Source organism: Sinohyriopsis cumingii, chromosome 11 (assembly GCF_028554795.1).
Source record: "Sinohyriopsis cumingii isolate HCF-2022 chromosome 11, ASM2855479v2, whole genome shotgun sequence".
In the NCBI taxonomy this organism is placed as follows: domain Eukaryota; kingdom Metazoa; phylum Mollusca; class Bivalvia; order Unionida; family Unionidae; genus Sinohyriopsis; species Sinohyriopsis cumingii.
This window is the reverse complement of record NC_142971.1, coordinates 37,348,553-37,366,890: the sequence shown is the minus strand read 5'-3', so window position 1 is coordinate 37,366,890 and position 18,338 is coordinate 37,348,553. Positions and strand designations below refer to the sequence as shown.

The 18,338-nt window shown below is 33.5% G+C and overlaps 1 protein-coding gene across 1 annotated transcript in view; it reads left to right on the top strand.

Moving 5' to 3' along the window:
• Positions 1-18,338, top strand: part of LOC149787930 (voltage-dependent calcium channel subunit alpha-2/delta-3-like) — a 79,674-nt gene that overhangs the window by 21,321 nt on the left and 40,015 nt on the right. The window contains exons 4-7 of the mRNA XM_089973497.1: positions 464-541; positions 1,150-1,280; positions 2,825-3,006; positions 12,878-12,948. Coding sequence (XP_089829623.1) covers positions 464-541; positions 1,150-1,280; positions 2,825-3,006; positions 12,878-12,948 — 462 coding nt within the window. The remainder of the gene's footprint in view (positions 1-463; positions 542-1,149; positions 1,281-2,824; positions 3,007-12,877; positions 12,949-18,338) is intronic.

The following is an 18,338-nucleotide window of genomic DNA, read 5'->3' as shown; positions in this document are numbered from 1 at the left end:
TGATTTCAAGGTAAAATATCTTAACTCTGGCTTTTATATGTAATATTTTGTGAGCATGTTGTTAATAGAGTTGTATAAAGTACAGTTTGTTGTTATATATGAAAAACATCTTGAATGATTCCAATTCATCAAAATGCTGTTGTGCCCTCCCCAATTTAAATCAAGGATTAAAAGAAACTAGTATGTACATATATCTTGACTATATCTGAGACAAAGTCTTTTATCAATGGTATTAGATTCTAGGTTAATAATTTTTATACTTCATGGCATGATAACTCAATTAAGTAAGTTTTGTTGTTTTTTTAAGTTGGAGTTACACAGAATACCGGAGATGGTTTCAATACTTAGCAATTAACAAGCATTAAAGGGAGTAAGAAACATCTCTCATGGATTCCTGCAAATAAAATTTGGCCAGTAGAGTACTAGTCACATTAAAGGATTGTTTTCCTTTGTAATGCTTCAGATATGGTGTAGAGCTGGTATTTTTGGGCACAAGGGGAGGCATCACCAGGTTCTATGAGCTGCATGGAACATTCAGTTTGTGAGTATGATGTATGTCTTGAAATGGGGGATTCCTATGTTTGGGTTAGTTCTACAGTTGTAAATAAATATTTGAAATGTCCAAAGCATAATTCGAGGCTTAGATATTAAAACTGCCATATCCTAACATTTTAAAATATATTTTAACAGTTATCCAATGATTGTGTTAAAAGTGTTCAAAATTACTTCTGTGCTGTAAACCTGTATCCTGTGAACTCTTTGCTAAAAAATTTCCCTTAAAATAATGGAAAACCTGCATAATGATGTTGGTCTATATGAATTATATTCTGAAAACACCATGGAAACTAAAAATAAATGGGGATGTTGGTTTATTTGTTTTTATTATGGCACTTTTAATACATTAATAGCTATATCATGTCAAGGAAACAGGAGTTGTAAAATATGTAAGCATAAGTGAATGACTGTAAAGTTATCTTTTCATCCCCATACAAAGATCTTGAGTTTACTGTTCCACATTAATTAACTATTTAAAAGTGCCTCGAGAAAAGAATAAAATCAGCTTTTACCAAGACTTCTGTTACAAAAATTGTTAATAGATTAAACATTATTGTCTTTATTTCTTAATCTGTGAATTTTTTTCTTTTGCAGGAGCTTTATTGAAAAGAATCTAAATACTGTAAGAGCACTTTACTATCGTAAGACTGTGGAAGGATACTACACGGGAGATGTGTCACAAGATGGTGGATTCAAAGTGACTGTTTCCATTCCTCTTCTGGAGAGTAAGTGAAATTTAGTCTTACACATATGCAAGTGGCTTATTTATGGTCAGCATTGGGAGGTCACCTAATAAGTTCGTTTCAAACTAAATTTGTTGAGAAGGGATTGTGATGTCATAAATCTCAATTTGAAGTAAATGTTTACAGATAGAAGCACATCTTGACCATCTTTATATATTAAAAAAATGGCACACTTAAAAGAATCCAAAGTTGGCTTCTGAGGTTGGCTTGCTTTGCAATAAAATAACTTCTGTATTGATATGCTTTGCTATAAAATAACTTTTGTATTGATATCCTTTAAAAACAAAAAAAACAGGCTACAAGTGTCTAAAGTTGGCTTCCAAGGTTAGATTGCTTCCTAATAAAAATAACCTTGTCTTTGATGTCCTGTTGATAAGTTCAAAGAATGAGTTTGCTGCTTGCTCCCAGTTGTGTTTATTCACCACTTGGGCTTCTATTTGCTTGGCATTTGTAGTTATAATATTAACAGGCCTTGATATCTGCGGGTAAATAGTATACACAGCAACTTGCTTTAATGATACTTTTGTAACTCATGCTAGTGCAAAGATTGTCACTTGTACTCGAGTGAATGTGTTGTCAAAAATTGATTTTTATTTGTGAGATATTGTCATATAGTTGACCTGGATATAATTCAGTCTTAGTTATTTTGCACCTAATACCATGTCATGCATGAATGACAGATGTCTTCAAAATATTGGTTGATTATTTGTCTTTCATTTGTGAATTTGTTGGAACCAGTTCTCAGTCGGCTAATACATTCAAACCTTTGGGTACAACTGAACATGATTTGTTTCTCAATTTTTATGTCAATGAACAATGTGTCATGTGTTATTGGATGTAAGTGATACACACTACAGTACTGAAGCCTACACTACATATATGGAGTTCATGGATATTTTATTCTTTAATGCTCATGATGAAAATAGGAATAAATTATAACAGTATATGGTTAGTTTCTTTTTTTTAAGCATATAATATGCATTTTGTTTATCTATTTTATTGCAATGTGCATTGGGTGGGGAGCACAAATTCAATGCAGATTTATAATGTTTCTTAAGTCCTGGGACATATGACCTAGGTGGAAAAAGTTTCATCATAAGTTCTGGGAATAAACACAACTGGGAGCAAGCAGCAATAATTATTTTATGGTGTACCAATATATACAGTAAATATGATATATTTGATTATTTTGTAGTTTCTGTACAATTTAAATAATTATTGATGGACAAAAGTATACACAAAGGACATGGTTGGAATAAGGACCTATTTGGGGCCTCAGGTTAGTAATAAAATAAAGTGTTTGTAAGAGCATTTGTTATGACTTTGTAACATATGATATAATGAAACACTGTGAAATGAGAAGATAATATTGTTCTGAAATAAACATGTATACAACCTCAAATTTTGCCATATTCCTGTATCCTCAGAATCCCCCAAAACTACCAGCTCAATCAAGAAAATATTTAATTTTAAGACAGAATACATGTTTTATAACCATCTAACATGTATGCAAATTATATTTTCAGACATTACTGATGACACTCTTGTTACCATGACAACCCCAATAGTCGTAGAAGGACAACAACGGAAGGCCATAGCTGGAGTGACGGGTATTAGACTCAAGTACAGCCATTTCTGGGGTCACTTCATGAATGTGACTAAAAACTGTGGTCCAGTCTCTAACTGTACAGCAGTATGCTCTAACAAGGTCAGTTGGTGAGGGATAAAAAATTATCTACCAAGATCAGGAAAGAGATCCAGGCCCACCATTTTTTGTGTGGGAAGAATTTATCAGTTGGGAATACAGTTTTAAAGTATATATTGGTGAAACTAGGAGCTGATAATAATTTGGATATAGTTTATTTGTGGATTTAGGTCCACTTACTATATATACTTATTTATATATTAAGTCCAGTTACAAACCCAGAAGTGCCATGACATAAAGACCCAGCAGATCTTGGTCAATGTGGTATGTGAGTAGTAATCAGCTGATCTGGGTCTATGGAGTTTGTTAGTAGCAATCAGTATAACAAACAACTTAGACCCTGATCTGCCAATGCATTTCAGAGTGTTGTTTGTAGTTGGACTTACATGTATGTATATATTGTATATTGAATTTAAGATCTTTATTTTGACACTTTAGGATCCATAATAGAATCTTCTTTGTAATAAAATCAAAAATGTATTTAATTTGTCAGTGTATGATATGTTCTTAGCTATAAAGTTTTAACCCAAATCTGGCATCAGAAAATTTGCATGGAAATTATTGATTGGGATTTTTTACCTGTGATTTTGTGCCATTATATGATGGCTTCAGTTTTGCTAATTGTTTGCATGGAGATTATTCACTACACTGGTTTTTTTTGCCTGTGATTTTATGCCATTATGTGATGGCTCCCATTTCATTAATTGTTTGCATGGAGATTATTGACTACACTGGATTTTTTACCTATGATTTTATGCCATTATATGATGGCTCCAGTTTCACTAATTGTTTGCATGGAGATTATTGACTACAATGTGTGGATTTTACCTGTGATTTTATGCCATTATGTGATGGCTCCAGTTTCACTAAGTGTTTGCATGGAGATTATTGACTACACTGTTTTTTTTGCCTGTGATTTTATGCCGTTATGTGATGGCTCCAGTTTCACGAAGTGTTTGCATGGAGATTATTGACTACACTGTATTTTTTTGCCTGTGATTTTATGCCATTATGTGATGGCTCCAGTTTCACTAAGTGTTTGCATGGAGATTATTGACTACACTGGTTTTTTTTTTTGCCTGTGATTTTATGCCGTTATGTGATGGCTCCAGTTTCACTAAGTGTTTGCATGGAGATTATTGACTACACTGGCTTTTTTTGCCTGTGATTTTATGCCATTTTGGGATGGCTCCAGTTTCACATAGTGTTTGCATGGAGATTATTGTCTACACCGGTTTTTTTTGCCTGTGATTTTATGCCATTATATGATGGCTCCAGTTTCACTAATTGTGTGCATGGAGATTATTGACTACACTGTTTGTTTTTTTGCCTGTGATTTTATGCCGTTATGTGATGGCTCCAGTTTCACTAATTGTTTGCATGGAGATTATTGACTACACTGGGTTTTCTTTGCCTGTGATTTTATGCCGTTATGTATCATTGCAGTTTTGCTAATTGTTTGCAAATCATTCAGCAGTAATCAAGGATATAAAAGCATAAAATATTAAATTCTTCAGAAAAGAGCTCAGTTTAAGTTCTGATTAAAATTTGAAAATGTCATCAAATGTTATGAATATTTTTTACAATCATGCTCTATGATTTCATAGGTTTTGAGCTGGGTTTCCTAAAATTATTAGCAAGATACAGTATTCTCCCATTATAATTCTGTTCATGGAAACAATAAAATATACCACATTTTAGTGAGATTGCCTTATAGTGAGGTACATTACACAGTACTCCCTCATTATAACACTGGCCATTGGGACTGTAAAGAATACAACCTTATAGTGAAACTGCCTTGCAATTCATCACTTTTTGTATATAATTTCACAACAATATAAAGAAATCTATGGCCATAACTGTCTTATAACAGGAATAATGTTATTAAGAAGAGCCTTATAGTGAAGTATTGCTTTGATATAAACTGAATGAAATTGAAGCCTGGATTTAAGCCAGGTACATTATGCACAGGTAAGGATTTTCCTTATGTTAGACACATAGAATACAAGACTGACTGGATTTACATTCAAATTGTCTTGGTCGTTAATGTTGTTTCCTCAAGAAAGGTCAGCACTCACTCATAATAAGACTTAATGAGAGCCATAAAAGTGTACCACCACACAGGTAAGGACACTTCATATTTGAGGACACCTCATATTGTGGTATTTTGCACTACTTGCATGTTTATCGATAATAAGCCCCCTCACCCCCATTCTTTTATTTATTACATTTTTTTACAACTAAATATAGGGAAATATTCACTAAGGGTACAGTATCTCTGATATTAAGTCCATCCACTAACTTTTCACAAATTTGTTATGCTGGCCTCCTGTTCACATTATATAAGAAATACTGAATAAATATTGTGGTATTTTGCACTACTTGCATGTTTATCGATGATTAGCCCCCTCACCCCCATTCTTTTTTATTTATTACATTTTTTTACAACTAAATATAGGGAAATATTCACTAAGGGTACAGTATCTCTGATATTAAGTCCATCCACTAACTTTTCACAAATTTGTTAGGCTGGCCTCCTGTTCACATTATATAAGAAATACTGAATAAATATTGAATTGGATTTATGACCATTCCCATCTTATAGAATGAACCACAATATAGTGAGGGAGACCTGTGATTAATTATCTATTAGATTATTTTGGCGTTTTAAAACACTGCAATGAAAAATAGGTATTTTAGTGTCAAGGCAATTTGAATAAAATTACTTGCCCAGACACCACAATAACCAACCCTAGCTCATCTGATGGGAGGATTCAAAGCTCCACCTTATTGGTCACAAGTCTGCACAAGCCCACCAAGGTTCCTGTACTTAATTATACTTGCTTAAATAAATGTCTTTGAGTTTTTAATGTTTTGGATCATTCAATATTTACTCCTATTCAGTATGTAAACATCTGCCAAATCAATTTAACTAGGTTTGAGAGAAAGTATTCTGGTATGAAGGCATTACAGTAGAGTACTGATATTTCCAGCCTGCTCTCAGATATTACCACTAATACTTTTAAAAAATAAAGACCTTTAAAAAGTTTTTTTTTTAAAAAAAACGACTGAACAGAATTTGACCAAATTTGACTCAAATTCCATCTTGGCATAGATGGCATTAAATTTGTACAAATGGTGTTGAGCTAACATCAGATATGGCCAATGTTACTAAAAACTGAAAAACTTTAATGACTTCTTCTCAGAAGGACTTATAAGAACACTCTGGTATTACGGGTTTGAGATTTGAACAGTAATCTTCAATTGCAGTTCAGTGCAGCCATCTTCACACATGAAGAAAACAGTCCAAATGACTTCTTTGTATATATACTTCTCAATGGAACTTGACTAAATTCAATGGAAACATCTTGATATGAAGCACTTTTAATTTTGTACAAATTAGGACAATAAGCCTTCAGATATGGCTGCTGTTACTAAAATTCTTCAAAATAGCTTCTTCTGCTCAGGTGATTTCAAATAAATTTGACAGAGAGCCACCTAATATTAAGGCTTTTTAAGATTTATAAAAATGATGCCAACCTTCCATCAAATATGGCCACCATTCCTACCATTTAAAAACATGTCTTTATCTAAAAAGTCTGCTTGACAGAATTTTGATCAACTTTGACCGAATAAAAGTCCTTCAAAACTGGACAAATTATACTGACGTATCATGAGGAAGATATAAATGTTAAAGACATCATGAAATGATTGTTTTAAAAACATATAGAGGAATAAATTTCTTCAAAAGCATCCTGCTGATTCAGATTTCTTGGCTAATTGCTTTGGCATTTGGCAGTTAGGATGATTTAAGCTGGTGAGCTATCTCAGATCCAGTCTTTTGACCTTAATGGCAATTTCATGGTCTGTAATTATGTACCAAGGATCCAAGAATATCATGATAGAAAGCAGGTCATATCATCAAATGTCATGGATCATATAGGAAGCAATATTGATTTTATGTCCTTTTCTCCTCAGATTGCATATCCACAAACTTAAAGAACACAAAGCATATGGAGAAGAACAATCCTTTCAAGTGCACTGGATGCAGCAAGGGGTCACGTGTGTCAGGGATTGATTAAGATAAATGCAATAACCTGACAACGAACAGTGCAAAAATATTATCTAGCTGAAGTCTGAGTGCTTTCGATTCTTATAGTTTCACTCTGTTTGTTGTCAGTTTATTGCATTTATGTATGTGTGTGTGTGAGTGTGTGTGTGTGTTAAATATTTGTTTTGTATATGGTTTAATGGTTAACTTTTATTTATTACTCCCCTGCCAAAGAGCTTGTATAGCCTGCAAACTTGGGAAACCAAAACCATTTTGAATTAGCACTGTTATTAATTTATCTTTATATATATATATATATATATATATATATATATATATATATATATATATATATATATATATATACACTTCTTTTTCAGAATGTGAGTTGTTTCATAATAGACAATCATGGTTACATCTTGGCCTCCAACTTGATACTGTATGAGGTAAATATATAGTTAGTTATTGTGCCCATAATTTTGCAAAATAGGCCAAGTTTGCCCAAGTTTCAAATCTTACTATACCTGACATATTATTAGTTATTCAGTGGCCCACATGAAAATGTTATGGTCATTTGTTTTATGCTGGCAAGCCATAATTTGTCACCATAAACCTTGAGAATAGAAATGATTCAAGTGTGGATTAATGGCCTTACATAACAAAAAAGTGAATATTTTAGGTGAAGTTTATCTGCTTTTATCTTGGATCAACCACTGATGTTGACTTCAGAGTTAATTAAGGATCGCTGTCCATATTGCCTGGCCTCAGATTCACATTTACTCCAGTACTAAATGATGTTCTGAAAAGTTCTACCAATATAGTTGAAGCAAAGTCTCTTCAGTTCTGATTGTTGAATGCTCTACACCTTGAACACCACCAAATCACTTCCTGATGAAAATTATTGATCACCATGGGTTTTTACAATGGTAGCCAGGTACTATGCTAGATCACAAAAATAAGACATCCACTCAAATCAACAACTAACAGCCTGGCAAACTGATAGTACAGATTGTTCCTTGACACACATAGCTTTCATTGTGACATTACAGTGCATGACATTCAGTCTGGTTTATACTGGATCACACCTTTAGGTTGACCTCATAAACAAAATGTCACCCTACTTTAATATTGATTTTTACCATATGTATTTCTTGGAACTTGTGAATAATAACTTTCCAAAGGAATATCAATTTATGAGGACATAAATAATGTGAATAAGTGCCATCGAATGGTATGTGTAATAAAACAAATTACATCTGTTACTGAAATAGTACTGAATGCCAACATGATGTGTATAACTTGTAAAGAGTTAGCCATATTTGATCATATTTTATATTAATAATGCCTTGGCAATATTTGGATGACAGTGAATACTAATAAAGCTTTATCAGTATTGGATGGCAGTGTATACAAAAAGCATTTAGCAATATTAGATGGTAGTGTTCATTTTGGTGGTTCAACTGACAGTAATTTATTTGCTGAATGTATTTTAGGTCATAAGGCCAAGTAAGCTTATGGTTTAGTTCTTAATGCATCATTCATCATGCATTGTTCTTTCACACTTGTTCTTTACAAATTCTTCTTAAAAATCTCTATACAAGTTGCACACAACTTTATAGTAAACTTTCTGGCATCAAGGTCTTTCACATTAGTTAGTCATCAGTAATCACAAACCATTACTAAAACTATTAAACTCATTAAACAACTTCTAAGAAACCACTAAGCAGAATTGGTCAGATTGACATCAAGTATTCTGGCATAAAGATCTTTCAGATTGTTCAGATAATGCCAGTCATCCTTCAAATATGGCCACCATTACTAAATATAGAAAGATCTTTCAGATTGTTCAGATAATGCCAATCATCCTTCAAATATGGCCACCATTACTAAAAATAGAAAGATCTTTTAGATTGTTCAGATAATGCCAGTCATCCTTCAAATATGGCCACCATTACTAAAAATAGAAAGATCTTTCAGACCGTTCAGATAATGCCAGTCATCCTTCAAATATGGCCACCATTACTAAAAATAGAAAGATCTTTTAGATTGTTCAGATAATGCCAGTCATCCTTCAAATATGGCCACCATTACTGAAAATAGAAAGATCTTTCAGATTGTTCAGATAATGCCAGTCATCTTTCAAATATGGTAACCATTACTAAAAATAGAAAGATCTTTAAACCATTTTTCATCAGTAAGCACTCAACAGTATTTGAACATCAAATATTGCAGATATTATCCTTGCATGAAGTCTATTCAGTATTATATATATATACATATATAAAATCATGCTTGCCTTGTGTTAAATATGGCCACCATTACAAAAATAGATGAACTTTTAAGTCACCTCTTCTCAGAATTTGCTTAATAACAGAATTCACCCAATTTGATAGAAGGCTGAAGAACTTTAGGATTGATAGTGATGATGATTTTTGATCAAATATGGCCACTATTACCAGAAACAGAAAAACCTTTAAATGAATTTTTTTTTATATAGCTATACTGAATTTTATGAAACATGAAAGGAGACATAAAATGCTTGTACAAATGATGCCAGTCTGCGATCAGATATCACCATCATTATTAGCATTAGACAAACCTTTAAACAGCTTCTCAGAAAACTGCTTAGCAGAATGTGACCAGATTTCTTTATTTGGATCTGGTCTTGTTTTCTTGAAATTTTTGAGCATGAAATTCGACCCAAGCTGTGAGTGTAAAACTGTTTGACAAACTAACTTTGATAAGAATAAAGTTGTAATCATCAAATTGTAAGGATTTTCTTAACTTGAGTCTCTCACCTTGATGGCTTAATTTCAATGACATGGAGTTACTCTAAGGATCCCATCTGAATTTTGGGTTTTAGCTTAAGCTTTAGTTCCTTGCTGAAAAGGTTTGAAAAATATGGGACTGGGACTCTCATCTCCTAGAGTTCAAGAGTCCTTTGTCATATTCTAAGAGTCCCAGTCTCAGTCTAGAAAATCACCAACTTTGCTGAAGACTTTTTTTACACGTGTTTTTTTAAATAGTTTTTTATTACTGATTATTAATTTTTATGATGCATAAATAAGTTGCGAGTCAGAGCTATAGATATTATAGAAAGCTCTCTCTCTCACACACACACACACACACACACACACTATTTTAAGAGCCTTATTGACAATAAAAATTTAATTTGCAATAGTTCATTCCCATTTTAACACAGTACAACCTAGTTTGAGAAATCTCAACAGAAGATAGATCGATCAACAACATGCAAATAATAAAATTATCTTTACCACTTTTTTTGGTATGTATACCATAAATCAACATGTATAAAATTCTAAACTTTGAAGTAATCTATAAATTTAGTTTGTATACTTATTTAATATGGTAATATTTAATTAAAATAAAATCTTACAATTCAGACTTTACAGCATATACTATATTCTTGATGGTGGAGCTCAGAAATATGGGTACCTATTTTAAATAGTTACATCATAAAAAAAGAACTGCCTTTCACACTGACAATCACATATAACATGTAAAAGAGCAGTTATTTATAACTGATGTCATTAAAGAAAATGATCTCACAAGATCTAGTAAATTCTCACATTGTATTAGCATGTGTACTCACAGACATGATTTTTCTCCATTTTTAAAGCAGAATTCTGCTTTTCTCCTGACTTGAATCAGATTTTTCTTCATAGTCTGTTTTTTTTTATATCATCTCTGATTCGGTTTTTTTAAAACGGTCTGTCCAGTCTCATTCCTCAATAACACTTGTAAATTATTCATTCCATATATTAGCACATGACTCTCTTAAAGAGTATTCGGATTGGACAAAGGTTTAAATTCATCCAGTGAATCTTTGTGCAATGGAAACTTATGGCAATGGAAAAAAGAAGCATTCTTGCAAAACATGGTGTTCTTAGTTTTGAGAGACCATGACACGCAAAGGTTAGATAAAGGTTTAAGAACTGTATGGAAATATGAATGGCTGGAGCGAATAGTTGACAGAAACTTAGTTGGTCAGTCTATAAGAAAACTGAATGCTAGAGGACTGGTATTTTGTGACTTCTGCAAGAAAGATCTGAATTATGGTAGTCGCAGTTGGAAGAGTTTGGAACAGCACCTACAAAGGAAGCTGCATACAGAAAAATCAAAGCTTAGAAGGCATCTGAAAAAGGTACAGTTAATTACTATAAGAAGAAAGATTTCTTGCATGAGAGAATAGATGTAGCTCTCTGTCAGAATATGTGCACTGCATGTTGCCAGTACAAGCATCAACTTGAAAGGAAAAAGGCTCTCATTGAGAAGGAAAAGAAACGATTGCACATTGAGCCAAAAGAGTCAGTGGTGACAAAAAGGAAGGCTAAAGAAATCTTTGCCAAAGCTGCAAAAAGAGCTCAACTGGCATGTCAACAGGTTGTGTCCATTGGTGAAAAAGACAAGTGAATGTATGGGATTATTTGTATGTAGTTGATGTACTTGGGTTTTTATTTTACAGATTTGTTATGAAAAGAGAGAAGTATAATAAATTTGCTGCAAAAATTAAAAATTGACAAATTATTGTGACTTAATTATGATGTGAACACTGACATGCACATGAAATAACTTCATCATCAATAGTATTGGAGAACAAATTCATGTGACAATAAATATTTTGAAATTATTGAAGTAAAGTTGAACATTTTTGTTAAGTTTATTAGTTTTTCAAATGATTATTTTGGTTTATTTTATGATCATAAGTTTCACCAGGAGCAGTTCTTTATAAGTGTAAAATGCATTTTTGGCCGGGGGCCTTTGGCCCCATTGACCCCAGATCAGGGGTGCTGCCCCTTGAGACCCCATTGGGGGAGGACCCTAAAACCCTCCTTAAAATTCTTTCAGCTTTTTTTTTATGGAAGACCAAAATCATGCCTGGTACTCAGTATATATACCATATATACTTGCTTATAAGCCAAGGCAAACTGCACACAAGAAAGATCCTGATCTGCATTTGCAAGGAGCATAATGCACCAACAGATCAGTGTTCGTGTTGTTTGTTATACTGATTACTTTTAACAAACTTTACAGACTCAGATCTGCCAGCAAATTATGCACTGGCAGATCTGAGTCTGTGCAGTTTGCAGTTGCATTTGACTTATAAGTGGGTATATACAGTACAACATCATGCAAATTATACCCTTTAAGGTACCTTATCTTAAATTTGCACCATACTATCCTTGGGAAGTCAACTGACGACTGAAACAAGATGTCAGTCATTTCATTTATATCAATAGGGATTTGATTATTATTATTATTATTCTTGACCTCAAGGCCAAGGGAACCTTCCATCAAATATGGACACCATTACTAAATTTAGAATCCATTAATAACAACTTATGAAAAGAAACACAACAAAAGTGTGTGCACAGTATCTGAATTTGCTTCCTTTAAACTTTCAGAAGTTAGGTCTGGATCCTTATCTTTCTGAAACCCTGAAATTTTTACATCCTGAACAGGTTATTAAAAAAATAGCTGGCAGAAAGAATGGAATCTCATATTCAGTAGTGAAGAGGATAAAGTGAAGAATAAAATCAAAGTCATACTTATAGTAAATAAAGTTTACTATAGTGAACTCATTGATTTGCATTGAATGTAATGATTTAATATGTATACATATGGATTCCCTAATTTCTCACCTGTATGCAGCCACCAGTTTTCCTCTCAGGACACCCACATTTCTATACTACTGAAGGTCCTTGGCTCCCATTGTCAAAAGCCTTCATAGACCTCTCAGACTGATAGATAAATTGTAACATCATAACTAAATGTTTATTTTTTTTCTTCTTCATTTTTCAGGCTGGGAAATTTCTTGGGGAGGTCCAGGATGATTTAATGGGTGATTTGATTGAAAAAGGATACTTTGAAAAGTAAGTGAAATGAAAAACCAAGAAAATTTGTCTGGTGCATATTTGTGAACAAATGCAGTGGCCTTTCACAATCTTTGCTGGCATGTATTCTACATAAAATATTTGCCATAAAGTGATGGAGTAAAAAGAACAAATTAAATGTGCACACTTTGCGCATCACATTTTTTTGTGCATTCTGTTAAACATGAGACCCCATACTTGAGATGATTAAAGGGCTGAAATTAGAAGTCATTGCAGGGTCCATACTGATTGAAAAGATTTCTCTTTCCTGTCAGGGTAAGGAGAAGTGAGTGTTGAAAGTTAACAATGTATAGATTTAGAATGGTCATTTTAAACTTGTATTTTTATGTATTTTCATGTCAGATGATTAAGATGCTGATGAAATGGGGGCTTCATGTAGGTGAGTGGTCTTTACTGATCACTGCCATCTCACCTCTGTCCACATGGGTTCGAGGCTCAGCCAATTTGAATATGTGAGAAAGCTTGCCAGCAGATTCCCATAGGTCGGTGGTTATTACTGTGTCTTCCAGGGGTCATCCTCCACTAGTTTTAATGACCACCATGCATAGCCTATCTTCTGCACAAATGGTTTTAAACCCAAAACAATAACAACAACTGATGAAATGCTGTTGAAACTTTATAAAGATGTTGCACTTTTCTTACTTTGCTTTATTACTGTGATTGTATAACATGGTATGAAATCACAAAACTTCTAAGCATTGGTCGTAATCACAAATGGGCAATAGTTTTCTTCACAGAAGTCCTTTTTCATACATTAAAGGCATGACATATTGGATAAAATAAATAATTTTATTAATAATGACCTGTGGATACATCCATTGTGTCCTAATTCACTTCCGATTTGACAAAAATGTAAATTTTTCTCTCATTTTTTCATGCATGTATTTTTGGTAGGAAGTTTACCCCTCTTTAAAAGGAATTTTGACACAAAAGTTGATGCTTTACTTTCATTATTAACGCAATATTTGGAGGAATAAAGTTACTAAAATGATAAGTCAAGCAAAGGGAACACAGAACAGAAAAGTACAGGATGAAAACAGAAATAACCCTAAAGCTATTTGGAGAGGTACCGTGTGACCCTGCTATAGCACGCTCCATTATAACGTGAATTCGGATATAACACAATTGTGGCGTGGCTCCCGAAATTTCATATGCATGTATTTTTCTTGTGCACAAACAAATTCTTAAAAAGTACTAAAAAAACGTAAATAGTTGCTTATCATTTTGGGGAAGAGATCGCGCATGAATAATACAAGATGATCATGGCTTGGCTCCTGAAATTTTATATGTATTTTTATTGTACCCGAAAAAGTATTTTTTTTTCTTCTTAAAAGTAAGAAGAAGAAAAAACACATAAAAAATATATTCTGGGATCGCATAGGTCTTCGCCAATGTCACAAACTTGGATTGTTTTTCCTTATTGGCTGCAAAACATACCATGTGGCTTTTTTTATTTGTTGGCGACATTGTTGGCTGTTTCAACTTTTATAAACAACCATTGGTTTGTAGTGCAGAAATTCAGAGGCTCCATGAAAGGAAGCCACAAACTTGATATAAAATGCACTGAAATTTATCTATTGTTACATAAACAAATTATTTGTCCATACTGACAAACCATCTAAACAGTGCATTGTTATATCATAATCCGCTTATCCTGACATCTAGCATGAGTTCTGTTTGTTGTGAAATATCCACTTTTTTGTTGTTGACATTTCTGGTAACACAGATCAACCGGACAAGGTTTTGTCTTGTAATCTATCCTTCATCGGATTTTTGGCCACTCGCTAGTAATTAATATATTTACAAAGACTGACATTTGTATGTGGATGGTAAGTAAAATTCCTCTTCATTTCACTCAGAATTAATTCCTTCAGAACACTCACATTTTCTATAATAATCCCTGTCATCAGAACACCTGCGTCTCTATCGTCCATTGACCCTTTTTAATTTTAAGATGCATGCGTGGAAGGCAGCATCACGCTACTACCACAAATGTAAAAAATATTTTAAAAAATACATCTTACTTATTGGTTTATTCAGTAGGCATGGAGGGACAGTAACTAGAATAGTCTAAACGATGGCCAATTCCTTTTTTAAAAATGTACCCAGATAAAATAGTTTGCTGAAATTTCAAAGGAAACAGATTACCTTTGAAGCATCGACTGTTATGAAAACGTACTCAGCAAATGGAAAAAATACCAGTCTCAATTATGCAATACAATTATTTGATGTTGCCGCCGCAATAAGAAATGGGCATTTGTTTGGTTCTCCAAAGCTGTCCTTTAGCGGTGACTTCAATAACGCATGCACCCTTCATCAAAGAAAGCCAACTACACTCTTTCAATAACAGCAAAGAACTTTTCTTAAAAGGAAGTCAGTACCAAACTTAAATAAAAGTGATGGAATCTGATGGATTTTTGCATTTTCCAACGTGAGTGGAACACGTTAACTGTGCTGTGAAAGTTTCCTTTATGTAGGGAAAATGTTTATGCCAATGGCAGCTTAAAACGCAAACTAACTTTTACCGACTTGGAACATACTTTAAAGTAAATGTGTTTCGTAATTTATTACATGATTGTGCTATGTTTTTCCACTGAATTCAGACCAATATGACCTGTTACAAAATTAATGAATATTTTAAAGCTGTGTGTGCATATTTTCGATGGAATCACTTGTATTGTGGATTCAATGTATATGATGAGGTTCGAAGGTGAGTACACGGTGTTGATCCTCTATTCATGCTATACATTAGACATTTATATATAAACAGGATTCACATATATGTACCAATTCATGGTTCTCTAAATAAAGTAAACTATTATGTTATGTCTTCTCTGTTTTCACTACAGGTGTATTTCTCATTTAATATGCATCAATTCAAGATGGTAACTGTGCCGACAAAGCATGTATTTTACCGCCCGCATTTATTACCCACACACCCCCACATTTTTTTTTGTTGGGGGGGTGGGTACATTTTCTTCAGCTAACTGACTTGGTTGCATATAACACGGTATATAATGCGGTCGGGTTTTATGGCTCCCAACTACCATGTTATAGTGGGGTCACACTGTATTACCAAGTTTGGTGCATGGAACTGTAAGAGTAATAATGAAATTGTATGAGGGATTTAAGCTGATAATCCAAGTGATATCTCAAATATCTTAAATTGCTTTTTTGTTCCACTTTTCTTTTCTAAACCTTTTGATCCTGGAAAGCATTAAATTTTGCCTGATAAACTGAAAATCTATTAAATTAAATATAATGACAACTCCTCAAACTTGTTTTTACTTCTTACTTAACTGATAGAGTACTCAAAGTATTTTTAAATGGTCACCTTCCAGAAATTATAAAATTTTAATTGTGGAGCACTACAGGGCTCTGTCCTTGGACCTCTGTTATTCATTGCATTTATTAAGAACTTAACCCTTAAGAAAGGAAATTAGTTTCTTCTGCTGATCTTTACTGAGTTGATACTATACTCTTTGAGTCAGATGAAATGAAAACTATTTGAAAATAATTTACAAGATGCTCTGAACAGACTTGAAGTATGCTACAAGGAAAATGGTATGATTATAAATACAGAAGAAAAAAAGCCCTACTAGTTAAAACAAAATAGGATGAGAGCATGTATATACAGTGAAAAATTCCAATTTCTGCTTGACAATGTGAACCTATTACCTCTCATGATAAAATTCTTGGTGTATTTCTAATCCAACTTCATCAATTCACATTAATTGTGCTTCAGTGAAGGTCTGGCTACTGAGGAAAATAAAAACATTCATTTCTTTTCAGTATATGGTCATTTTTTAAATATATAAAAGTTGTATTCAACCATATCTGGACTATTGTACTGCAATTTGGGGTAACACCTCTAATTCAGATATAACAAATAATTTGTTTTTATCACATGGGCTGCCTTTGGATGACCTTTATGGGATTTTCTCCAAAATACCCAGTACAGTCATTCATGGATGTTTTCAGGTGTTCATTCCTAAACAACTTGAATTAATTACAGAGCAACAAATGTGGCAGATCATACTTGGCATGTTGCACCATCTTTGTTATTGTCACTCGCACTTCAGAGGTTGTGTGAGTTCTCTGTCGGAGAATGGTATTCATGGGGTCAGGAAGAAGTGCCCTAAGACACCAACAACATGCTGGATAGGATGTTTTATATTCCTGTCTTGCATGTCCTGTGTGATAAATGGGTAATATGATGTCACCACATAACATAAGACAAAAAGTCCAAATACCTTCAAGGCACCTATATTTAACTGCTAATCAAACCTCTTTGCATTATATAGGTCATTGAAAGATCAATTTGTGCTTAATGAAAATAATGAAGCTTTAATAATTTTCAGTGTTTAGCATACCAGGTCTTAGAGAAGATATAAATTATTCATCATCCAATTCCTACATTGCATGTAAAATGAACATTTGTTTAAGATCTGCTTCTGCTGCTGCAAATAGAGTGAATCATATTTTTTATACTCCTGCCAACAGAGGAATCCTCATGTCCATCCATCCAACACACAGTCTTTTAAATGCAAATGGTCACACCTTTTTTTAGATCTACTTGTCAGAGACCAGAAGAGCTATGAATGGTCTTTTGTCTGTCATCTGTCCATTCCTTAGCACAAGAATGCTATCACTAGTCCTACTAAACTATTTTGAGGATTACCACATTTACACTCACATTTATCCCATGGTCAAGTTGGTCCTAAATGAAAATGGTGCTGCTTGGGTATCCATGATGGCCACCACCACAGTGGCCATCTTGAAAATCTTGTTATCACTACTACTTTGTAATGGATGGTCACGTCAGCATGCGGTTTTCACTGAAAGACTTCTTATGATGTCTAGTTGGTCCTAAATGAAAACTGTGCTGATCTGATGTCCAATCTGGCCACCACAGTGGTCTTTTTAAAAATCTTGTTATTGCTACTTGTCTTGAACAAAGTGTAATATTGTTATGTGAGTTTCACCAGAATCTCAGGTTGTATACTGAGTTTAAGTAATTCAAAGTACAAAATGTGTGTATTGATCATTACCAGTATTTATTGTCAACTATCAAAACAGTTTGTATCAATAAGGATAGAGCACTTTTACATCATTTTGAAAATGGAGGAGCTGTCTTCTCACTTGTAAGCATTTTGACAATGCATGTATGTTGATGAATCAGAATAATTTCTGGGTTCGTGCTATGGGATGATTGGGGTGAAATAGTTGTCTATGAGTTGGTTTTTTCACCTAAACAGGTCCAAAAAGTTAAGTTCACTTCACTTATCTTGATGTCCCGATGTTCCCTCCACCCCTTTTTTCTCAATACAGTATACTAATAATGAAAGTTAAATGTTGACCTTTTCTAA